General features: G+C 43.3%; 1 protein-coding gene across 4 annotated transcripts in view; it reads left to right on the forward strand.

The window, feature by feature from the left end:
* The first annotated feature begins 13,882 nt into the window (after window positions 1-13,882).
* Window positions 13,883-26,095, forward strand: part of WDR59 (WD repeat domain 59) — a 67,017-nt gene continuing 54,804 nt past the window's right edge. For 2 of the 4 annotated variants that reach the window (XM_045582679.1, XM_045582680.1), the window contains exons 1-4: window positions 13,883-14,030; window positions 18,893-18,942; window positions 21,389-21,551; window positions 25,184-25,269. In XM_045582679.1, the coding sequence (XP_045438635.1) occupies window positions 13,977-14,030; window positions 18,893-18,942; window positions 21,389-21,551; window positions 25,184-25,269 (353 nt within the window). In that variant the 5' untranslated portion in view covers window positions 13,883-13,976. The remainder of the gene's footprint in view (window positions 14,031-18,892; window positions 18,943-21,388; window positions 21,552-25,183; window positions 25,270-26,095) is intronic. The other 2 variants (XM_036440666.2, XM_036440667.2) reach the window with 1 other exon arrangement.

The raw sequence follows: 26,095 nt of genomic DNA on the forward strand, positions 1-26,095 counted from the left end.
CTGGGGCACTGTCCGTATTTTGCTGACTGACAGGAGATCAGAACTTATTTGGGGCTTCAGCAAACGAGGAGATGCCTTAGCTAAAACGTGATCCTGAAAGTCATGGATTGTGTGATGAAAGGTGAAAAGATAACAGACAGGGAAACGGAACAAGGCAGCTGGAACTAGGGATTTTGGAAACTCCCTAGTCCAAGGAGTCTCTTGTTTTGTGTGCCTGTTAATCTTGGCATGCAACCACAGGGCCTGGGACACAATGGGTGTTCACAAGGTATTTGTTGACCAAGTCTGCGTGTTGCAATGTGTCCCTGTCACATTTTCTCATTCATTCATTCATTCATTCATTCATTCATTCATTTACTGACTATTTTTTCAAGTACTGAGTGCTTTCAATTAGCACCACCTGGTCTAATTGACTTCCAAATCCAGGAGACAGGAAAGGGATGCTGTGATTTATCTAACCAGAGTCACCTCACAGGGTGATCTGACCATAAATTCCTAACTGGCCAGGTCATAGTGAGTAGGCACATCCCAGGTATAGAACTTCTTTCCCTTAAGCAAGTCCTGTCCATTGTTTCTGCGCATCTAGGTTAACATTCCTTTTGAAATGCCTCTTTTTTAGACCCCTTGAAGGAAGGTGTAACCACCCTCAAGGGAGCATATAATCTTAACTATCCTATATATTGCTTTCTCCCACCTTCATGTAATCTTCCTTATGTTTCCCCCTTAATTCCAAATGTGTAAAAGGAACTGCAAAACTTTCACTTCAGCCGAAACTGGTTTGGCTCAGTGGATAGAGCATCGGTCTGCGGACTGAAAGTTCCCAGATTCGATTCCAGTCAAGGGCATGTACCTTGGTTGTGGGCACATCCCCGGTAGGGGGTGTGCAGGAGGCAGCTGGTCGATGTTTCTCTCTCATCGATGTTTCTAGCTCTATAGATCTCTCCCTTCCTTTCTGTAAAAAATCAATAAAATATATTTTAAAAAAACTTTCACTTCAGAGCATTGGAGATCTTGCTTCCTGGTAATTGTCATCAGTTTGGTTAAAATAACCTCTTTTACAAATTCTCTCCAGGTTTAGATGTTTATTGGGTGTAGAGAAATATTAAAAGAAAACAAATAAACAAAAAAGAAACACTGGCCTGTCATAGGTATTAATTATCTGGTGTGACCAGTTTGAAAAGAAACAAGAGGAAGACTCTTTTCAAGCATGGAATGCTTGGGAGTGAGCAAAAAGCCCTGCAGAAGGAGGTCAACTGTGCTGTAGGAGAGCCCTGCCTGGTGTTGCTCAGTTGGTTGGAGCGTCATCAGTGCACTGAAGGGTCTCAGGTTTAATTCTCAGTCAAGGCACATACCCAGGTTTGGGATTCTTTGATCCCCCCGCCTGAATGCATAATAGAGACAATCAATCAATCTCTCTCTCTCTCTCTCTCTCTCTCTCTCTCTCTCTCATTCTCTCTCTCAATTAAAAAAAAACAACATATCCTCAGATGAAAATTTAAAAAACAAAACAGAGTTTCGTAGGAGAAATGAATGTTAAAAATAAATAAATAAGACAAACACACACAAAAAAAACCCACAAAATGTTCTAATACCCAAGAAATTATCTTTAAGTGCCTAAATGATAAATTTGTACATACTTAAGATCCTAATGAGTGATCTGAAGAAAAATGAAAAAGCATAGATTTAACCCAATTTCGTCCCTGAAGAAAGATTATGGTAGCAGAAAAGGGGTGGTTCAATACTCCGCAGAAAAAAGAATACCAGATCCCCTGACAGCTCTCTATTGGGTAGTTAAAAGCTTCCTTGTTTTTCTTTAAATCATCCATTAGGATCTTAAGTGTGCACAAATTTCTTATTTAAGCACTTAAAAGATAATTTATTGGTATTGAAACATGTTGTTTTTCCGACATTCCTACAATCAATAAGGGTTACAGGTTCAATTCTGGGCCAAGGGCACTTACCTGGTTTGCAGGTTTAATCCTGGCCTCTGTTGGGATCCTTGTGGGAGGCAACCAATCAATGTGTGTCTCTCACAAATCCATCTCTCTCTCTCTCTCTCTCTCTCTCTCTCTCTCTCTCTCTCTCTCTCTCTCTCTCTCAGGTACTGTAACCATCTAGCTAGCTTCTGATTTACCTATTCATTCAACACTTTTTAGTGTATTGAACAAAATATGAATATGTAATAAGTGCTAAGCACTGCACTAAGTTCTGGGATACAGTGGTGATGCAGGCAGATGGAGGAGTCCTTGTTCTCATAGAGCTTCAGAAGAACCTCTTCACACCCACTAGGATGGTTAAATCAAAGAAGACAATCAAAATAAAGAGGAAAAAAAGAGAGAGAACAGTAACATGCCCTAACCGGTTTGGCTCAGTGGATAGAGTGTCGGCCTGTGGACTCAAGGGTCCCAGGTTTGATTCTGGTCAAGGGCATGTATCTTGGTTGCAGGCACATATCTAGTAGGGAGTGTGCGAGAGGCAACTGATGGATGTTTCTCTCTCATTGATGTTTCTAATTCTCTATCCCTCCCCTTACTCTCTGTAAAAAATGGATAATATATATATATTTTAAAAAAAGAACAATAACAAGTGTTGGTGAGATGAACAGAAATCAGAATCCTCATACATTGCAAAATGGTATGCCTGCTGTTGGAATGCAAAATGGTATGCCTGCTGTGGAAAACAGTCTGGCAGTTTAGCAAAAAAGATTAAACATAAAGTAACCATGTGACCCAGCAATACCATTCCTAGTTATATTCCAGAAGAAATGAAAACACATGTCCACAGAAAAACTGGTACATGAGTGTTCATTGAAGCATTATTCAAAATAACGAAAAAAGTGAAAACTAACCCAAATGATCATCAGCTGATGAATAAATAGATTTGGTATATCTAGAGAATGATATAGATACTATAAAAAGAAAAAAAAAAAGACATAAAAAGAAATTAAATGCTGATCCAAGCTACAACATGGATGAACCTTGAAAACATTTTACTAAGTAAAAGAAGCCAATCACAAAAAGACCTCATATTGTATGGTTTCAGTTATTGTATGATTTCATATTGTATGAAATACAAAGACCTCATATTGTATGATTTCTGGGTGGTTATACCTCAGAATAAGAAAATCTATTGAGCCGAAACCGGTTTGGCTCAGTGGATAGAGCATCGGCCTGCAGACTGAAAGGTCCTGGGTTCGATTCTGGTCAAGGGCATGTACCTTGGTTGTGGGCACATCCCCAGTGGGAGGTGTGCAAGAGGCAGCTAATGGATGATTCTCTCTCTCATCAATGTTTCTAACTCTCTATCCCTCTCTCTTCCTCTCTGTAAAAAATCAATAAAATATATTAAAAAGAAAAAAAAAGTGTTCCCAGCTGGCTACACAAGTTAAATCTTTAAAAAAAAAAAATCCATTGAGATAGAAAGATTAATTGTTGCCAAGGTCTGGGGGAAGGGGAAAATGGAGAATGACTGCTAATGGTTTTCTTTTTAGAGTAGTGAAAAGGTTCTGAAATTAAATAGTAGTGGTGGTTGCCAAACCTTGTGAATATACTAAAAACCACTGAATTATACACTCAAAAGGGTGAGTTTTATGGTATGTGTATTACATACACACAGTGCAATACACACAGGCGCATACCCGTGTACATGAAAGAACTGAAGCAGGCAGTGACAATACAGTGTAGTAGACAAGCCTACAAGAGGCCTAGCGTGGAGTTGGCACTCAATAAGTATTTGTCAAACGAATGAATGAATGGCTAAATACTAGGAGATAGAAGTACTATGAGTGTGAATGAGAATGGTGCTGATGAAAGGAGACAGGCACAAACACAGTGATTCTAAGCCAAAACCTTGTTAAAAAGCATAATTTAACCAAGTAAATTTGAACATCTGATAGGCTTTATTAAGTGATTCATGAATCCGACAGCATCCCACCTAACAACTAAAAGAGCTCTCCCATGTGTGTTGTACAAAATGGAAGTGTTTGTTTGTTTGTTTGTTTATAGGCAGAAAGAGGGTAGGGCTAAGAAGTTAAAAAATGAGGATGGGAACTAAGAAATTCAAAGGATGGATTATTTTAGGCAAGGACACCTTCCCTTAGGAAAAGGCAGGTTACCTCACCAGTATTGGTCAGGAAATTCCAGACTGATTAAGATTGTGCTCTGGGAGAAGTTGAAACTGCTGTTGGAATCAGGTATTAAATCTAGGTTTGGTATTACAGGCTTTCAGCACAAGTAATGCCACTTGGGGCCTGTGATTTTCTGTTTAACCTCCAAAAAGGTGAGTTGATTAGCCAGAGAATGAGGTGGAAGGGGAGAACTGTGTGTCCGGATGAGAAGACTGCTCCAAGTCGAGGAAAAAGCATGTTTGAAGGCTGACAGCACGTGGCATCTTCAAGGACCTGAAGGACGCAGTACAGCTGCAGTGAAAGGAGGTGGGAGCCAAAGATGAAGCTAGTCCTCAGGGCACACAACAGGGTCCTGGACCATATCCTTGGGGGATGGGGAACTCTGAAAGATTTATCACCTATAGTTAACAATAACAATGACCAGTCCTGGCCGGTGTGGCTCAGTTGGTTGGGCATTGTTCTGTGCACTGAAGGGATCCATACAGGAGGCAGCTTATCAATGTCTCTCTCTCCCTCTCCCTCTCCCTCTTATTCTCCCTCTCCCGCTCTCTCTCAAAACCAATTTAAAAAATAGCCCTTGTCAGTTTGGCTCAGTGGATGGAATGTCAACCTGCAGAATGAAGGGTCTTGGGTTGTATTCTAGTCAAGGGCACATGTCAGGGTTGCAGACTTGATCCCCAATAGGGGGCATGCAGGAGGCAGCCAATTGATGATTTTCTCTAATCAATGATGTTTCTATCTCTCTCTTCCTTTCCCTTCCTTTATGAAATCAATAAAAATATTAAAAATAATAATCTTATCTAATAAAGAGGGAATATGATAATTGACCCTTACACTGTCGCAAAAGATGGTGGCGCCCACAGCCACAAGATTGCAGTGCCCGGTCCCCTCAGCTCCACCAGGGCACCTGCCTCCAGAGTCCCCCAGTTCCCTTAGCCTAGGGGTGTCGAACTCAATCAGAGAAGGGGCCAAAATCTAAAATCCAGCCTAAATCGCGGGCCGAATGGTTTACTGAACAGTCATAAACTGTCATTGTGATGGAAACGCAGCGGAGTGCAGTGATGACAGCGCGGTGCGGGCCACATTGCAAGGCCTGGCGGGACGGATTTGGCCCGCGGGCCTTGTGTTTGACACCTGTGCCTTAGCCCCTCAGCCACCAGGGTGGGCTCAAGGTGCAAGCAAGCCTCAGATGGTGGCTGCCCATCTGCCCAGGGCCACCTGAGGCTCAGATAACCAGGGCGGGCCAAGGCTTGCACTACTGGCAGTGGCAGCAGCAGAGGTGTGATGGGGCATCACCTTCCCCTGATCCCTGAGGGCTCCCAGACTGAGAGGGGGCAGGCCTGGTTGAGGGACTCCTCCCATCCAGTGCATGAATTTTCAGGCCTCTAATAATAATAATAATAACAACAACAACAACAACAACGATGACAATGATTAATGAACACCGGAGATGTCAAGACTTGAAAAATTAAGAAACTTCCCTCCTCCCCAAATAAAGGTCTATATTTTATTAGCTTACATATTCATAAAGATTCTGGGTGGGAACATGAAACAACATAATGTCCCCTGAGAGTAGGCAGCAGGTTCTGGAGAGGTGGGTGACAGGATGGATGAAAGTTAGAGAGGTAGAGTTTTATATAAAGTACACACCACAAGCACACTAAAAAGTCACACAGCTGGTAAGAGCAGAGCTGGACTTCTAAGCTTCACAATGAGCATGCTCACCAAGGAATTTTGAGGTGACAATTTCATTTTCTCTGTATGCTTTCCAAAGGGATGAAGAAGATTAGACCTGCTTAACAGGTATAATGTTTCATAATTTAATAATTTTCCCTTCAAATTTCTATTTCCATCTCCTGGTTACCATAAGCTCGTCTCTCATCTGGCACCACTGAACAGCTGAGACCTTGAACTCAGGTGAGGCCTTCAGTCTCTGCCATGTGCCGACGACACTAAATTTAGGTGCCCTGTGGGATCCTGAATGGCCACCTTCCTCAGGCAATGCCCTTGTCATCTCCTTGTGCACTTATTCAAACAACAGTGTCCTCTCTGAAATGAAAATACTAAGATGCGAAAAGAATATGGGGGACTAGTTATGCTTTTGGGGAATGATAATCAGGCTCTGTGAACCACGACGGTTCTGGTTAAAGAAAGGACATTCTAACCTGGTCTGGGAGTGATACGCCCCCAGGATCCGAGAGTTAACCTTGGGCCTGGGAATCAACCTTGGAATGTGGTCCATTCTCATTCAAGAACTGCTTGTTATCAAGGGAAGATTAATAACCTTGTTGCCTAAATAAGGAAGTGGTACTCCAGCCCTAATTGCCTACTTCCACATTTCTATAATCCCTACTTCTTCATGTAATCTTTGTCCTACCCTATATAAGCCGCTGGCTAATGGAGGCTACAGAGCAGATTTTTGTAGATGACCTACTGCTATCCTTACTATATTGATATAAACACTCATACTGGCCGAAACCGGTTTGGCTCAGTGGGAGAGCGTCGGTCTGCTGACTGAAGGGTCCCGGGTTCGATTCCGGCCAAGGGCATGTACATTGGTTGTGGGCACATCCCCGGTAGGGCGTCGATGTTTCTCTCTCATCGGCGTTTCTAGCTCTCTATCTCTCTCCCTTCCTCCTATCTGTAAAATATCAATAAAATATATTAAAAAAATAATAAATAAACACTCATACAGGATTCAACCCTGTCTGCTTAATTGGCTCAAGTAGTGACAGGCAGCTCAGACCCATTGATTGTCCAGGTACAATTTTACCCTTTCAAAACCAAAAACCAAAACCAGTTTTACCCTTCACATCTTACAGAGAGAGAGAGAGTGCGAGACACAAAGCATAGCAACAAGCATCCACGGAGACCTGCAGCCTCCGATTACTTTCCATTTGTCATTTGTTACATCAAGAGTCCAATATGTGTTTTGCTCTACGTCTCTCCTGTGGGTTCTTGGTTTAAAGTTAATGGGTCTGGGGAGGTGTCAAATCATTTTGGATACTCTCAATGCAAAGATATCAGGCATAGAAATGGCTCTGGCTAGATTTGGGACTCTTATTTTTTTAAAGCTTCACATCTTCATGTTCTCACTGACCCTGGGCAAGTTGCTCCTCCTCAGCTGTGAAGCTGGGTTAATAAAGCACTGACCCACCTACTGGAATCATCGGGAGAAGGAGCTGACTAAAACGGGTGTTGCCAAAACCTGCAAATAGGAGCGCATAACAATGCTGCAAAGCCCTGTTTTAAACATCTCTGGAAGAATGTAAGTCTGGGATGTGAAGGGTTCAGAAAACTATGGAGAATGGCTTCTTTGGGCTCCTCCTGGGAAGCTGTGAAACCCGTGCCCTGCTCTCTGTCCCCATAAGCCAGAGGGTGTGGAGGGCTTCCCTATGACTTTGGAGAGAGCACCCTGCATCTCCTCTGGGGATAGGCAAGTATTTTCCTCCCAGACCTCTCGGAGCACTTTCTGTTTTCATTGTTTTGCTTGAAAAGAGAAACTTAAACAGAGAAACTAAGGTAATGGGCTACCAAATGCATCTAGCAAGGAGCTCCATCATGTGAGCACATCCACAAATCTTTGTTGACTGATGAAGACAGGGAAAATGCTAGTGGGGTTCAAAGGCAAGATTCCAATATTCCCAGATGCAAACGGAAGGGTCAGCTAACTCGACATTCTGCAGAAGAGGAAACAGAAGACTGGAAAGATAAAGGGTCCTGTTCAAATTTGCAAGGCTAGTTGCTGATTGGAGATGGCCAATGCCCTGGATTTCTAGTTGGCCACAGATCCTGCCTTCTTAGCAAGTGGCCTTCTGAAAAGGCATTGTTTGGAGATAAGGGCCCTGTGGCCTGGTCAGCAAGTTGAAGTCTACTTGACAAGGGATGGGACTCCCAATGTCCCCGAGTCTCTGATTCAGACATGATGTTCATATGTGGATCTCAGAGGTACTAATACACAGCAATGAAGCAGCAGCCAGAGAGCTCTGGATTTGACCACATTTCAAGGTAGATTCCAATGTCCAAGTTGTCATCAGTTTGGCTCACTTTCTTTCTTTCTTTTTTAAATATGTTTTTGTTTATTTGAGAGAGGGAGAGAGAGAGAGAGAGAGAGAGAGAGAGAGAGAGAGAGAGAGAGAGAGAGAGAGAGAGAGAGAATGCACCTCATTGGGGACAGAGCCTGCAACTTCCACCTGTGTACTGAGTGGGAATCAAACTGGTGACCTCTCAGTGCATGGGACAACACTCAACCAATTGAGCCACAGTGGCCAGGGTACCTAGGAATATTTTTAATTGATTTGAGAGAGGGTTGGATGAGAGAGAAACATCAATGTGTGAGAGAGAAACATCATCAGCAGTCTCCATTTTTGTAAAATATATTTTTTATTGATTTCTGAGAGAAAGGGAGAGGGAGAGAGAGAGAGAGAGAGAAAGAGAGAGAGAGAGAGAGAGAGAGAGAGAGAGAGAGAGAAACACATCAATGATGAGAGAAAATTCTGCCTCCTATTGGAGATTTAGCCCAAAACCTGGACATGTACTTTTAACCAGAATTGAACCCAGAACCCTTCAGTCCACAGGCTGATGCTCTATCCACTGAGCCAAGCCAGAGAGGGCTCGGTTGCCTCTTACACCCACCCTGACCAGGGATCAAACCCATAACCTTGGTATTTGGTCTGATCTGGAATCAAGCTTGCAACCTTTTGGTGTACGGGGACAACACTTAACCAACTCTGAGCCACCCAGCTGGGCCAGAGTCCCCACTCTTTCATGATGATAGTGTGGGTGGGAGATGGAAAGGAAGGGCCCTAGAAAGCAGTTTGAAAGGTGCTCATGTTTCCTCTCTCAAAAATTCTACCAGGCTCCTTTCACATTTAAGAAAGAAAAGATTGAGAGAACACAGAGCATCAAGGATTTGAAACCCAGAGTACTTTCTGTGCCTATGAACCATGACAAGCAGATTTTTGAGAACTAGACAAATATGAACTAAAGAGGTGGGAGTGGGGAAGTATATAAATGCTCAGGCCAGGGCAAGCCTACTGGTTGCCATGAGAAACAGATTACTAAACTATATACACACTAAAGGCCCAGTGCATGAAATTCGTGCATGGGTAGGCCTGGCCAGTGATCAGGGTTGAACTGGGGGAGGGTGGGGGGTGTCGCTGGCATCTGCTTTGGCTAGCCCACCCCACCCCCTCCCATCGCTGCTGGTCGGGTTCTGTGGACTGAGGGAAGCTCCTGCGTTGAGCATCTGCACCCTGGTGGTCAGTCCTCGTCATAGCGACAGGTCCATCAATTGGCATATTAGGCTTTTATTATATAGGATATGGACAGAGAACTTTGGAATATACCTATATCTACATCTATCTATATATATATATATATATATATAATACAGTAAAAATTCACCTGCCTAACCAGGGTCCTTCCTAACTAGCCCTTTTCAACTTTTCTAGCTGTATTTCTTACTGCAACCTGCCAGATACACTGACTATTTACTAATCACTCATTCAGTGGGTATTTACTGAGCACCCAGGACAACTTAGGAAATAAGTAAATAAACAACTAAGAATATGGTGTGTTAATTAATTAATACATATTGAGGACGATAAAGAGTTCTATAGAAAATAATCTCACAGCGTAATTTGATCATAAATTCCTAACTGGACAGGCTAGAATGGGTAGTCACATCTCAGGCATATAACTTTTTAAAAAATATATTTTATTGATTTTTTTACAGAGAGGAATAGAGAGTTAGAAACATTGATGAGAGAAACATCGATCAGCAGCCTCCTGCACACCCCTCACTGGGGATGTCCTCACAACCAAGGCACATGCCCTTGACCAGAATTAAACCTGGGACCCTTCAGTCTGGAGGCCAACACTCTATCCACTTAGCCAAACCAGTTTGGGCAGGTATATAAGTTTTTATTTTTAAAACAATTTTTATTGACTTCAGAGAGAATCCTCAAGAGGGAGAGAGAGAGAAAGAGAGAGAGAGAGAGAGAGAGAGAGAGAGAGAGAGAGAGAGAGAGAGAGAGAGAGAGAGAGAGATCGAGATCTGTTGGTGCCCCAACCTGGGATCAAACCTGCAGCTGATATGTGGCCTGACTGGGAATGGAACCTGCCACCTTTCAATGTATGGATGACGCTTCAACAAATTGAACCACACTGGCTTGGGAAGGCATATAACTTTTTTAGTAAAGGTTTATCTTTGCCTTGAGCAAACCCTGTCCATTGTTTTTTTGGGCATCCAGGTTAACACACCTTTGCAATAAGGTTAACCACCTCTAAGAAAGCAAATACTACTATAATCTTGTTAACTATCCTGTAATCCAATCCCTGCCTTGCTTTCTCCCACCTTTATGTAATCTTTTTTACCTTCCCTCCTTCCCTTTATCTCAAATGCATTAACACACACACACAAACACACACAAAACATCTGCCAAAATGTCATTTTCCTGAGCATCAGAGATCTTGCTTCCTGGCAGTTGTCATCAGTTTGGTTCAAAAAAAAAAAAACTTATAAAAATTCTTTACAGGTTTGGATGTCTCTTACATTGACAATATATTGCTATGTGATGGCATGAGCAACCATAGAAAGTATTCTTCCTCTTTCCTTCTCCCTGCCCTTGAACTGGTTTGCAGTTTTCCCCCTTCCTGGCTCTCTGAATTGAAGCCCTTCTCTCCAGAGCAGTCTTTGGCCTTTTGTGATGGAGAACTGGGAGGAAACTGGGAGGCAGGAAAACAGGACAATACAAGAGGATGGAGGACGGGGCCCTAGGAGTTCTTTAAGGGCTGCAGTTTGTGAGAATAACTGAGAGATGGATGGGAAAGAAATAAAGAATTTTAAGGGAATCATGGGTGGTTCTGTATTCTATTCTGGGTGTAAAGAATAGCAAATAAAGACTGTGCATAATTTTATTTAGAGAGTGAGGAAGGGACGGAGGGAGACACACACACACACATTGGTCAGTTGCCTCCCATACATACACCAACCATAATCTAAAGCACAACCTGGGTATGTGCCCTAACCAGGAATGGAAGTGGCTGCCTTTCTGTGCACGGATGATGCTCAACCAACAGAGCCACTATTGGTTGGGCAAGACTATTAATAGCTTTAAAAACTACCTTTTGGTTTCATAGAAGGCATCTTTTTGACCTATACAGCACTCTGGGGGCATGACTTTATATGCTTTTCACATTCACTTACTGGGTAAATATTCATGGAGTGCCTGGTATATGCAGTCACCATGCAGGGCTGAACAAGACAGACCTTGTCCCTGTCCTACTGAAGCTTAAAAATATGAAACAAACACATAAATATTGAATTACAAATTGTGATGTGTTTTGAAGGAAAGAAAGGAGCACAGTGCCAGGAGTATTAATTGGGGAGCTGCTTTACGCCTTTGGAATGTGTCCTGCTTTTCACACTTCAGGGTCTTTGTTCACACTTTCATGCTGAAGTACTTTTTTTTGGATAGTGTATTCTACTGAAATCCTAATATTATTCTGAAAAGCTTCAGTGTTGCCTTCTTTAGAATGCTATGCCAGGTCCCCCATTTAGTCTGTCCTCTCCTGTGACATTGCTTGCAAGTCTTTTATGAAGCCAAATTCATTCTGCCAAGCGCATTCCTATTGTACAGTGATCAATTGTCTCAGTTTGTCTGGACCAAAGATTTCCTGGGATGAGTTGGCCATCCTAACTGTTGATTGATAAGTTTGTGCTCCCCATTATATCCAACAGTCCAGGAGGGAAGGGAAGCCGTTTTATCTCTATTCACACAAGGACTTGCACGTAGAAATAGTGATGATATTAACAACAACAATAATTCACATTTGAGTATTGTCTACATTCCAGGCCCTGTGCTTAACACTGTACAACAACCAAATAAATGAAGTAAATCATTCTCCCTTTTTTTAAAAAAAATATTTTATTCATTTTTTTACAGAGAGGAAGAGAGAGGGACAGAGAGTTAGAAACATCGATGAGAGAGAATCATCAATCAGCTGCCTCTTGCACACCCCCTACTGGGGATGTGCCCGCAACCAAGGTACATGCCCTTGACCAGAATCAAACCTGGGACCTTTCAGTCTGCAGGCCGATGCTCTATCCACTGAGCCAAAGGGTTTTGGCTCATTCTCCCTTTCTATAAAAAAAATGAGCCCTAGCCAGTTTGGCTCAGTGGATAGAGTATTGGCCTGTGGACTGAAGGGTCCTAGGTTCAATTGCAGTCAAGGGTACATGCCTGGGTTGCAGGCTCAATTCCTGGTGGGGGGCATGCAAGAGGCAGCCAATCAATGATTCTTTCTCATCATTGATGTTTCTCTCTCTCTCCCTTTCTCTCTGAAATAATATATATAATTTATTCATATATGTATATAATTTATTTACATATATATGTATATAATAAACACATATATGTATATAATTTATTTACATATATATGTATATATGTATAAGTAAATACATATATATGTATTCAAAAAATTGAATCTAAGACAGTAAAGCCAGAATTTGAGAGGGTGGGATAAAAGAAGAGAACCTAATTGCCATTCATGCTTATCACTGAAGCTCTCAAACTTTTTGATCTCTAGACTCTTTTACATTCTTAAGAATTATTAAAGATCTCACCCCCATGCCCACCAAACTTTTATATGGTCATCTGTTGATAGTAACTATTAGAAATTAAAACTTAGAATTTAAAACATATTTGCTCATTATTTTACTTAAACATTAATAATACATTTTATAAGTGAAAAATAATTATATTTTCCAAAACAAAAACATTTCAGTGGGAAAAGTGGCAAATCTCTTTAATGTCTGGCTTAATTAAGAAACCACTGGAGGATGTGAGGGCGATCTGGCTGCGACATCTGTCACCCCATTGATCGCCAGGGTTGATTCGGCTGATCTGGCTGGCTAGGCGGGTATCCCCCTCCTCCCTCACCGATCCATGTGCGTCCCTCCCGAAGCTGCGCGCTGGTCGAAGAGGACCCGTCTTCGGTCAAGGGTATATGAGTAGCTGCGCTCCCCTGCTAGAACCTCCAAACAAGCTCTCAAGAAACCACTGGAGTAGCATTTGAGATCTTCTCCCTGGCATATGTCATCTGTTTGGCTCAAATAAACTGTTATAAAAGTTTAAAAACAACAACCACCCAAACCACTGGATTCTCTCCAATCTGCTTCTAACATTCAGTCTGTTACAATATATATCATATGTAATCTCTGGAAAACTCCACTGTACACTCGTGAGAGCAATAAAGTGAAATAGTCAAATAACCTCTTATGATTATCAAAATTGTTTTGGCTTCGGAAACCCCTGGGGTCCCTGAACACTTTGTCAGGTGCTATTGTACTGTATGAAACAATAACGACTTTATGGCAGACCTCAGGGGACGAGGTAACCTTTGGTCTGCGCGAACGTTGGGTTTTGAATTGTAGACATTTTAGGCCTTACCGAGGCACCACAAGAAGACAGGGAGAACAGCCTGCCCCTCACCTCGACCAAATCTTTTTCTGTGAGCTCTACCCGCGTTACCCAGAGTTTCCGGCTTTGGACTACAACTCCCAGACGACCTCGCGGCAGCGGGCGTGTGTCAGGAGTTGCGAGGTGCTGGTTTGACTCCAAGCCAAGTGACGGAAGTGGAGGGGGCGTGCCTGTTCCGGTAGACGCAGGGCCTCCATTGGAGGAACCGGGAAGATGGGGCGGAGCCAATGTTTGGGAGAGCCAATGGTTTGCAGTCAGGCGGAGAGGGGGGCGTGGTGTGGCTGGGCTCCCTTGCGGGCTGCGTGGGGCTCCCCGAGTTCGGGAACGCGGGTTTGGGGGCCGGGACGACCCTCGGGTGGGAGATGGCGGCGCGATGGAGCAGCGAGAACGTGGTGGTGGAGTTCCGCGACTCCCAGGTGAGCCGGGGGCCCAATGGAGCCTTCTGGGCATGCGCTCTCCCGGTTCCCCTCCCCCACGCTGCCGGTCCGTCGCGGGGTTGGCGGGGCGACTCCTCCGGTCGGTGCTGCGGAGATGAGCGAGGCGGTGACTGGGAGCTGTTAGATCTGAGAGCGCGAGCGGGCGGTGGGGGCGGGCACGAACACGGTTTTGGGGTTATTCGCGGGGTTCTGGGGAGAGGGGTCTGCCTTCTTGGGACGCCGAAGGCCAGGATGCGGAACCAGGTGTTCGCTCCCGGAGGCTGGGGGCCGCGCTTCGTGAGTGACTTTGGGCAAGTCGCAGAACTCTGAGCTCCAGCAATGGAACTTCACCCACCTCACAGGATGTGGGGGTAGAGTTGACTTAAAAATCAAAACACCGGAATGCAAAGTGCCTATTTCAGTGCCTAAGTTTTTCAGTGGTTGCTGATGCTGGAAGAATGGGAAATCCCACATAGTGAGTGAATAGGAAGGAGTGTGCGGTGCACGGATTGCACCCAGCTCAGTCCCTAGCCTGACCTCACCCTGTGCGCATTAGTTTTTCTCACCTGTGAGAAAGTGTGAATCCTATCTACCTAAGAGGGTTGGCATGAGAATTTGGAGGTCCTGCATTTAGAACGTGTGACAGGCACAGTGACAGGCGCAAGGGAAGCCTCAAAGAACGTGAGCCCTTCCTAGGGATTTTTCTGTTTCCTGTCTTCCATAGGCCAGGCTGTGCTGTCATTAATTCATGAAAGAACAGCACATGATAAGTAGATGTTAATCCCTTTTTCCAAACGAGGAAGCCAATCCTAGTTTGGCTGATCCTATGACTTGACTAAGTTCTCCCCTTATGTGGCCGCATTGGGATTTGAACTTGGGCATCTGGCCCTGGAACTCTTCTTGGCCTCATTACACTACCCTGCACACTGTATGAGCCTATCATACAGTTGTTCCTCAATAAATATACCCACCTTCCCCTCCCCTAGCACCAGGGGCTGGGTGCATGAATTCGTGCACCTTGAAAGGAATTGTGGGCTGCCAGGCTGCGGTGTGCACAGGGGTGGGTCTCAGCTCATCCTCCACACTCCTGTCCAGATCCTCCTGCCACGGCCCTGACCTCTATCTGCTGGCAGCCCTACTCCCACCACTGTCACTCCAACACACTGATGGCACTGGTCTCTCGCGCACCTGCTGATGGACTGTGTCAGCAGCGGGTGCAAGTGCCAGATGGGACCGGGGTGCTTGGGAGCAAAGAATTTTCAGTAACCACCAGAGGCTCACCCTGATGACAGCGACTGGTGCCCTGCCTTGGTCTGGTGTCCCCACTCACCTGCTCCACCATCCCGCTGTGGCCAACACCCGCCATGTTCTGTGCTCTGCCACCTGCTGCTGACACCTGCTGTGTGCCGGTGTTCAGCGCATGTCATAGTGACTGGTTGTTTGGTTGTTCGGTTGTTCCGCTATTCGGTCTATTTGCATAATAGGGTTTTATATATATAGATTTCTGGAATACCTTTTGTGTGCCAGACTTTCAACTCACTCGTTTATTCCACAAGGATTTATTGAGCTCTTGTGGCCACGTGCACACTATGTCTGGCACTGTGTTGATACTCAGGTGACTTATTATGCAGGAAAAATGGATTACAACAGAGGTGATGTGGTTTCCTCTTTTTAAAACCCCGTCCCATTTTGCTATAAGGACAATTTTTGAAGGAGCCACCCACCAATTTGCTCCTTGGTGCTCTCTGATGCATAGTTCCCATGGAGAATTTGAGTGGCAGCATCCTGATAAAAGGATTCTGAAGCACTTAGCACTGTCAGCCTGGAGTCTCCTCTCCCAAGGGATGGGCCGGACTCAGGGGAAAAAAACAACCACCATATTCCTGTTATCCATATTGTTAATTGCTTTCACTGGGGACTAAGAGCAAAATCATGTATGGTACTTCTGAACCTGCTAATTTGGAAGCTGCTAATCTGCAAACCCTTTAATTATCATAGAAATCCAGGCGGTCTCACCCCAGCTTCTCTCTAGAAATGTAATTGAAGAGACCTACGGAGAGAGAGTGCTGACACATATATTAGAATACAATGAAGTAGTATCAAATAATTAACCCGAAACAGCCATTGCCAAAGTAAGAAGACAAAGTAAATTGGGTAATTTAACTACCTTGTAGGAGTTTCTGTTCTTCCTGATTTTTCTATTCAGTGGGAAGGGTACATCTTGGCATGAATTAGCCGGGTTTTGTGGTTGAATCTGGTGCTAAGTAGGAGGGGTAGGGACCCATTTCACGAACTATTTCATTAATGTAGGAACAAAAAAGTTGAAACTCTTAATACTGTCTTTTGGAAAAGAAAGCCCAAATAATAAACTTTTTAAAACCCCCCCTCTTTAAAAAACATCATTAAAAAAATTAAAGCTTTTAGGTTTTCCAGTGAAAAAACCCCAGCTGTGCCCTGATTGGTTGGGCTCAGTGGATAGAGTGTTGGCCAGCAGACTGAGGGTCCCAGGTTCGATTCCAGTCAAGGGCATGTACATTGGTTGCAGGCGCATCTCCAGTAGGGGGTGTGCAGGAGGCACATGTTTATCTCTCATCGATGATTCTCTCGATGATTCTCTCTCATCGATGATTCTAACTCTCTATCTCTCTCCCTTCTCTGTAAAAAAGCAATAAAATATATTTAAAAGGAAAAGCCCCAGCCAGAAAGGTGAAGCTCTTTAACAGCTTATATAAGCATCATCCACTGTGTAAAACAGTGCCTTGAGATGTTACTGCCACCAGTGAATAGTGAAGAACCTGTCTACTTGGCAGCTACTCTGAAGTGGTCCCTGGAATCAGTGAGTGTTGTTAGCACTGTAAGAAAATTTAGATAAAATCTCCTAGGGCAACCCCAATCAGGGCCTGGGATGGAGCCTGCAACTGAGGTACATGCCCTTGACTGGAATCGAACCCAGGACCCTTCAGTTCTGGGGTCATGCTCTATCCACTGAGCCAAACTGGCGAGGGGCAGTGTGTTACCTTTTGAATATGGCTTTTTTTCACTTAACCTAGTGCTTTTGAGATTCATTCATGTTTTGAACATATTAGTCTCTTCCTTTTTATTGACCAGTAGTATTCCAGTGTATATAGATAGATCATAATTTGTATTTTTCAGTTTTTGGCAATTATGATTAAAGCTGTGATAAATATCAAGGTGATCCCCCCCCCCCCCCCTTCAACGTGATTTTTAAAAACCATATATATGTTTTTGACTACTTTTAGAGAGGGAGGGAGGGAAGGGGAGAGGGAGAGGGCTAGGGGCCCCATCTTTATTTCATGCCTTTAATCTATAAATTACACAGTTGAGTTCTGAAAATGACATCTCATTTCACTGCCTGCCTTTCCAGTAGGGCTTTTTTTCTGCTCACGACTCTCGTGGAATGAAGGATGCATAATAAACACTTTTTAGCCTCCAGAGAGAGCATTCTGACTTCTTGTCCCCAATATTACCTATGATATATTTCATGAGGGCGTTTGAGTGGGAGAAACCCATTAATGAGACCAGTGAGAGTGAGGAAGAGAATTTCTGGTGATTTGTGAGTGTAAGCAGCAGCATGTGGACTCTTTCTTGATGCTTTCTAGAAGCAATTTAGAGCATTTAATAACTAAACAGTAGCACAGACTGTTTCAGATAATGCCCTGAAAACACAGCAGGAGTTGAACTTGTCCAAATAAGAGAATTTAGGGCTGTAGCTGCCATGATTAAGAACAGCCTCATGGCCAAGATCGGTTTGGCTCAATGGATAGAGCGTCGGCTTGGGGACTGAAGGGTCCCGGGTTCGATTCCGGTCAAGGGCATGTGCCTTGGTTGCGGGCATATCCCCAGTGGGGGGTGTGCAGGAGGCAGCTGATCGATGACTCTCTCTCATCGATGTTTCTAACTCTCTATCTCTCTCCCTTCCTCTCTGTACAAAAATCAATAAAATATATTTAAAAACAAAACAAAACAAAACAAAAAAAACAGCCTCATGCTTTAGCCTGCATGCAGCCATTTTAAAAAATGTTTTCACTGATTTTTTTTTTTTTTAAGGTGAAGGGAGAGGGTGATAGAAACATCATTCAGCTGCCTCCTGCATGCCCCCTACTAGTGATGAGCTCAAGACTGGCATGTGCCCTGGCTAGGAATCAGACAGGTGACCTCTTGCCAACTGAGCCACACTGACCAGGCCTGAATGCAGCCCTTTGATTGGGTGTGGTCTCTTGGGAATTAGACATTGAATCCTGAAAACATGATGCTTCCTAGGAATTGGGAGATCTGGGAAGGAGATTTCTAGTGAAAATGGTACTAGAAATCTCAGATTAAGTGGGAACTGGGTATCCCAACAAGAATATGACTGGATTCAGTAGGGCTGGTGTTTGAATATTACCACTGCCATTCAGCTTGGAAGAGGAGTCTGTGCCCTTTGCAAAGGCATAGGTAGTGTGTGTGTGTGTGTGTGTGTGTGCGCGCGCGCGCGCGCGCGCGCGCGCGCATGCGTTGATGATGTTGATGATGATGTCGTCGTCCCAGGTCAGGTTTTGCTCTGAGTAGCTCTCTTTGCTCCAAGTTAGTCAGATTCTCCAAGGGCTCTAGGACTTCTGTTTCCTCAATTTAGAACATGCCAGTATTGGTTGGGAGTAGTCCTGGTGTTGAAGGAACAGACAGCAGCTGCCCTGTTGTGGAAGGTGAATGTGAGATTTGGATAAGAGCTAGAAAGGGATAAAACCTGGGGAATGCCTTAGCCAGGGGACGAGGAAGAACCCACGGTGACTGACTAACCTGCCTGTCTTCTCCGACCTGAGCTGGATTTGCTAGCAGAACTAAGTCTGTTTTCTCTCTCACAGGCAACGGCGATGTCTGTGGACTGTCTCGGGCAGCATGCAGTGCTTTCTGGGTGAGTGAGCTTGCTGTTTGTCTGCCATGACTTCTGGGAACAGATGGAAAATTAAGAGGTTTCTGGGAAATTAGAAAATACTCTTGTACTTAAGGGTTACAATCATAGGGTTTAGTTCTGCTATCCTATTGATCTTAGGGGTACTGGTAGGGATGATGTGCAGTTATTTTTGTCTCTGCTCTAACAAGTAAGCAATAAAATTCCTTTGAAATTTTAGTGACTGGTCTTGGAATTGCAGTTCTCTGTTTACTGCATGGACTTTTCAGAAGGATGCCAGCTGGTATAGTTTAACAGGTAGTTACTAGGATTGAGGGGATCCTGGTTTTTGTTTGGCAATGCCATTAATTATGGCATTTCAGTTGCCTCCCTGGACTCAATTGGATTTCATCATGAATAAATTGAACTACCTTATTTCTATAGTATCTTCTAGCACAAAAAATTTTTAACTTTTTTTTATTGATTCCAGAGAAGAAGGGAGAAGGAGAGAGATATATAAACATCAATGAGGAGAGAATCATTGATCAGCTGCCTCCTACACCCCCCACACTGGGGATTGAGCCCACAACCTGGGCATGTGCCCTTGAATGGAATCAAACCCAGGACCCTTCAGTTTGCAGGCCAATGTTCTATCTACTGAGCCAAACCAGCTAGCCTGATTGTGTTCCATGAGCTAAACTTGATCTTTCTCTTTCCTCCAAAGCTAGAGTTAAACTTTCCTGGGTAAGAGCTGCCCTTCTTTCTTCCTTTCTTCCTTCCTTCCTTCCTTCCTTTCTTTCTTTCTTTCTTTCTTTCTTTCTTTCTTTCAGTAAATTTTGCAAGGTTAGTACTTTGAATAGGGTGGTGGCAGGTGGGAAACTTGTCACATTTAAAAATATATATATTTTATTGATTTTCCACAGAGAGGAAGGAAGAGGGATAGAGAGCTAGAACATCGATGAGAGAGAAACATCTATCAGCTGCTTCCTGCACACCCCCTGCTGGGGATGTGCCCGCAACCAATGTACATGCCCTTGACCGGAATCGAACCTGGGACCCTTCAGTCCGCAGACCGATGCTCTATCCACTGAGCCAAACTGGTTTCGGCTAGAGCTGCCTTTCTTCTATAGAGGTCCTATGCATGAAATTCATGCAAAGCAGGCCTTCCTTCCCCCAGCTACCGGCACCGGTTTCCCTCTGGTACTTGGGACCCAGGCTTCCCACCAGCCGCCGGCAGGCACCCAGGACCCAGGCTTCCCTCTGGCTGCCAGCAGACACCATTATATTATAGATTCTTATTTTAATGGGTCTATAAAGGAGAATGAAGATAAATGTGTATGTTTATCTTCTGTTCTGTATTTGCTCTGGAATGTCTCTGAACTCTCCTGTTGACAGGCACCTCATATATGTTTAGCTCTTAGCCTTTTCCTGTTTTTTGTTCTAATGGTAAGATGCTAGCTGGCCAGAAGTTCTAGATCTTTGTTCTGCAGCAACTTTATAGAAGTTTCGGAAGTTCTGTGAATTTGTGTCCTACCTATGCATTCCTTCTTCTCCCTTAACTATCTCTCTTAGGGTTTCTGCTAGTTTTCCATGCCATTTTAACTTTCCATTTCATATCTTTTCTGATTAGGGACTGTTAATCTTTTTCTTCATTTTTGAGCCCGTCTATATCCATTAATATCCAGGGGCTTGGAGTACTCTCTAACAATGAATTGATAGCCAATGGCTGCTGAAATGTTAATTTACACAGCAAAAAAAGAAAAAAGAAAAAGAAAAAAGGAAAAATAAGTGAACACAGGACATTCCTGTTCTCATTTCATTGATAATGATTGGTACCTTGAACATTATTGACACTTAATATGTTATTTTCATTATTTTTTGTTGTTGTTATTTCCCCTCCTGTTAGATTTCATTTAGTTTCCCTTTCAGGTAGACGACTTATAAGGGAAATTGAGTTTTTTCTACAGGATATTTGGCCAAATGATAAGTTTAATTTAACACGCATTTGTTAAAGCGTGGTAAACTCTGTGCCTTAGTGATTCTGGACATATAAAGATATTCGAGACTTGGTCCATACTCCAAACCCTTATTTAGTTCAGGATGAGAGTCCTAACATTAGTAGTTCTGCTACAGAGACAAAAGCTGCAGTCAAAATGCAAACCACACACTGGGAGTAATGTAGAAGCAGTGACTGTCCGCGCTGGGAAAGGCTAGGAGAGGGGCAGGGTTGGAGCTGAGTGTGGTGGGAAGACCTTTGGTGGAGAAGACAATCTGTAGAGGAGGACTCACAGGGATGCAGCTCCTGCTTGTCTAACTAAGAGCCACCTTAGTTACTCCTGCCGCTTGCATGCCTTTCAGAGTAGATAAATGGTCAGTATATCTGGGTGGTTTTTTTTTTTTTTGAGCACTGCTCACAAATCATATGTATTTCTAAATTTTCTTTTCTATCTTAATGCTAATGCGATTATAGCGTCACCATGATATGTTGTTCTCCTAGCCGCCGGTTCCTATACATCGTTAATCTAGATGCCCCTTTCGAAGGTCACCGCAAGATCTCTCGCCAGAGCAAGTGGGACATTGGAGCTGTGCAGTGGAATCCGCACGACAGTTTTGCACACTACTTCGCAGCTTCGGTGAGCTTATTTAAGGACTATCTGAAAAGGCTTTTCAATGTTTGGTCTGAAAGGTGTATGTCCTCTGGAGAGAAGAGAATGAAACCCTCACTTCTCAGGCGGAAAAGAGGTGTGGGTGGTTCTGAAAGGAAGATAGAGGTTATATATGAAAAGGTTTTATTGGTACCATGAGTGTCAGACTTCGTATTTCTAAGGATTGAATCCTGATTTGCAAGAGAAAAGGTAGATGTCCTCTACTTCTTTGTGTGATGAGAACCTGTTTTCATTAGCAGCAATGTCACTAGCCAGTGATGCTGAAACACGTTTTTGTTTTTAAAAAATATATATTTTATTGATTTTTTACAGAGAGGAAGAGAGAGGGATAGAGAGAAACATCGATGAGAGAGAAACATCCATTAGCTGCCTCTTGCACAACCCCTACTGGGGATGTGCCTGCAACCAAGATACATGCCCATGACTGGAATCGAACCTGGGACCTTTCAGTCCGCAGGCCAACGCTCTATCCATTGAGCCAAACCGGCTTCAGCTGAAACACGTTTTGAGGGGGAACTAGTGAGCTCAGCTGTGGTTGATCTTCAGTGCTTTCAGAGGAAAGTGTTCTTTCTTTTTTAAAAATTGATTTCAGAGAGAAGAAGTAAGAGGGAGAGAGAGAGAAACATCAATGCTGAGAAAGAATCATTGATCAGCTGCCTCTTTCACAACCCCTTACTGGGGATTGAGCCTGCAACCCGGACATGTGTTCTGACCAGGAATTGAACCGTGACCTCCTGGTTCATAGGTTGATGCTCAAAGAAACAATACATAAAATCAACAAAACCAAGAGCTGGTTCTTTGAAAGGATAAACAAGATAGATGGACCTCTAGCCAGGCTAACCAAGAAAAAAAGAGAGAGGACCCAAATAAACAAAATCAGAAATGAAAGAGGTGAAATAACAACAGATCCCGCTGAAATACAAAGGATTGTTACAAAATACTACGAACAACTCTATTCCAACAAACAGAACAACCTGGAGGAAATGGACATATTCCTAGAAAAATACAAACTTCCAAAACTCAATCAGGAAGAATCTAAAAATCTCAATAGAGCAGTGACTTGGGAAGAAATTGAAACAGTCATCAAAAAGCTTCCAGCAAACAAAAGCCCAGGGCCAGATGGCTTCACAGGAGAGTTTTACCAAACATTCAAGGAAGAACTAAAACCTATCCTCCTCAGACTATTCCAAAAAATTCAAGAGGAAGGAACACTTCCAAACTCCTTCTATGAAGCCAGCATCACTCTAATACCAAAACCTGATAAAGACAACTCAATGAAAGAGAATTACAGGCCAATATCCCTCATGAACATAGATGCCAAAATCCTCAACAAAATTCTAGCAAATCGGCTCCAGCAGAGCATCACAAAGATCATACACCATGACCAAGTAGGATTTATTCCAGGAATGCAAGGTTGGTACAATATCCGCAAATCATAGGTTGATGCTCAACCACTGAGCCACACCACTTGGGCTCACTTCTTTTTAGTATATATCTAGGAGTGGAATGGCAGGGTCATGTGGTAAGTCTGTGTTTAACTTTTTGAGGGACTATGAAATTATTTTTCTGCAGTGACTGAACTGTTCTGCAGTCCCACCAGCAATACATAATGGTTCCACTTTATCCACATTGTCACCAAAAGTAGTTACATCCTGTTGTATTTAAATTAAAAAAAATTTTTTTTAGCCATTCTAGTGAGTGTAAAGTGGTACCTCACTGTGGGTTTGATTGATATTTCCCTAATGATGTTGAACATTGTTTCATGGGCCTGTTGTCCATTTTTTTTTGAGAAATATTTATCCAAGTCCTTTGCCCATTTTTGTTTTGGGTTGTTTGTATTTTTGCTTTTGAATTGTAATAGTTCTTTTTAAAAAATATTTTTCTTGGTTTTGAGAGCGAGAGGAAGGAAGAGGGAGAGAGAAAGAGAAATATTGATCGGCTGTCTCCTGCACACCCCCTACTGGAAACAAGCCTGTAACCCGGGCATGTGTGCTGACCAGGAATCGAACTGGCAATCTTTTGGTGCGTGGGATAACACTCAACTGAGCCATACTGGCCAGTTCTTTATATACTTTGACACTAGACCCTCATCAGATATATGATTTACAAATATTTTCTGTACTTCTTTTCACTTTCTTTTGAAAAAATTTTTATTTATTGATTCTAGAGAAAGATAGAGAGAGAGAGAAACATTGATTGTTGTTCCACTTATGCATTTATTGGTTGACTCCCATATGTGCCCCAACTGGGGATTGAACCTGCAGTCCCGGCACATTGGGACAACGTTCCAATCAACTGAGCTACCTGGCCAAAGCCTTTTCATTTTCTTGATAATGTCCACATAAAAGTTTTAATTTTAATGAAGTTCAATTTATTGATTTTTTTTTCTTTTTGAGCATCAGTTGATTAAGCCTCAGTTGCCTCATCTATATGAGACATAGGTGATGACACCAAGTGTGTAGTGTGGTGAGAAAGACCAGTGGACTCATCTGTTAATGTGCTAGTTCATTGAGCAGACCCTTTGGAAATGGCAGGGAATATGGTAAGATGAAGGGAATTTATTTTCACTCTTAGTCCCAGTGGAAGCTATTTTGAATCCTGATCTTTTCACAGCAATCTTACTGATTTAGAATTGGAATCAGGCATTTCAGGATAAAAATCTCAAAGTCTTACCCATCTATATGACTCTGAACTAAAATGAAAATCAGTTGTATATATATATTATTAAACAGCCTATTAGTAGCCTTTAGTCACTATCAGTGTGTTTCATAAACTCATGACAGTTAAGGAGTCTTTGCCAGTTTGTTGTATTTTTAAGTGAAATATAGTTTGGTCAAAGCTTTCTTCTTTTTTTCCTGTTGTAACTATTGTTTCTATTGGTCCATTTTTCTGTGTCGTTCTGTTTAAGTCTTTTAAGAAATTTGAGCCCTAGCCGCTTTGGCTCAGTGGATAGAGTGTTGGCCTGTAGGTCAGAAGGGTCCTGCATTTGATTCCTGTCAAGAGCATGTACCTTGGTTGCAGGCTCCTCCCCGGGCCCTGGTCAGGGCTCCTATAGGACGCAACCAATCGATGTGTTTCTCTCACATTGCTGTTTCTCTCTGTCTTTCCCTCTCCTTTACACTCTGTAAAAAAAAACACAAAAAACAAAAAACAACCAATGGAAAAAAATATCCTCGGGTGAGGATTAAAAATTATAATAATAATAAATAAATTTGATATAGGCCTGTTTTAATCTGTCTTATGTAATTTTGCCTTCTTGGACATCCTTTTGATGGTGTTTCTGTTCTTTTTCTTGTGCATCTGTGTTTTTAAAGCATCAGTTAATTAAATAGGTTGACTCAAGGCACTTGATAATGGTAAGAGTGAGCTAAAAATATCTGCTGTGCCAGCAGTTGGAGAGAGATGGGTGTGTGACCTTCAGAATAGGGAGAAGGTTCCTCTAGTGGTCTGGGGACATCTCCATTACCCTTACTCACATGCTCAGTCTGTAGGATCTTTGCCATGCAAGTTAGTTTCGACATAGCTTCCCTTTCTTGGCCTTAAGCAGATTGGGGTGAGAGCATATATTCTGATGCCTTCTTTCTCTTGTTTTTTTTCAGAGTAACCAACGGGTCGACCTCTATAAGTGGAAAGACGGCATTGGGGAAGTTGGCACAACCTTACAGGGCCATACTCGTGTAATCAGGTAGGCACCAGCCCTCTGCAGCTCCCTGGGGAGCGAGATGGAAACACCCACCTCCTCCCACAACTTGGTTCTCTGTGTTGTGTTGGCCTGGGTAGCTGTTAGGTCGCTGGTACTGAGGTGATGGGCTTTCACAGTGGAAAACACTGGTATTTAGGAACCAGCATTCATGTAGTATTAACCCTGATCCTAGAAAATACTTAGACAGGTACAGAGTAAGGATTAGAGCTGACTTTTTCCACAGGAGGGAGAAGTTATGCCATAATTCCTCAGGACCATAATCCCTCGTGACCCACAGGTCGAGAACCACTAGCAAGGTTGACCATCAGACATTTCCCTTGTTTTTGACCATTGGAAAACACAAATATTTACATTACAATTCATAACAGTAGCAAACTTACAGTTATGAAGTAGTAACGAAAATAATTTTATGTTTGGGGTTCTCCACAACATGAGGAACTGTATTAAAGGTTGCGGCATTAGAAAGGTTGAGAACCACTGCCTCAGGTCATAGTCGGCGGTGGCCAGGAATAGAGAGACACCCGGGAGCAGTCTGTGCCCTTTCTCCAGCAGCTGGGCGTGACCGCGTAGAGCTCCATCATCCAGTCACGCAGTTCCCTTCCACTCATGGCCTTCCCTGTACCCCTGTTTCTGGGTGGAGAAAGCTTGTTCTGAGAAGTAGCAGCAGGGAGTGCAGGGGTGGTGAAGTGGTGGGAAGGTCTAGATTCGGGCCTCTGTTTCCTTTTCATGTAGTAACCGCCTTTCTAGACGTGAGGGCACAAGGGACCGGAGGCCTGCTGGCAGCATGGCAGCTTGCCACTGCTAAGGG

Source organism: Pipistrellus kuhlii, unplaced genomic scaffold, assembly GCF_014108245.1.
Source record: "Pipistrellus kuhlii isolate mPipKuh1 unplaced genomic scaffold, mPipKuh1.p scaffold_m20_p_17, whole genome shotgun sequence".
Taxonomy (NCBI): domain Eukaryota; kingdom Metazoa; phylum Chordata; class Mammalia; order Chiroptera; family Vespertilionidae; genus Pipistrellus; species Pipistrellus kuhlii.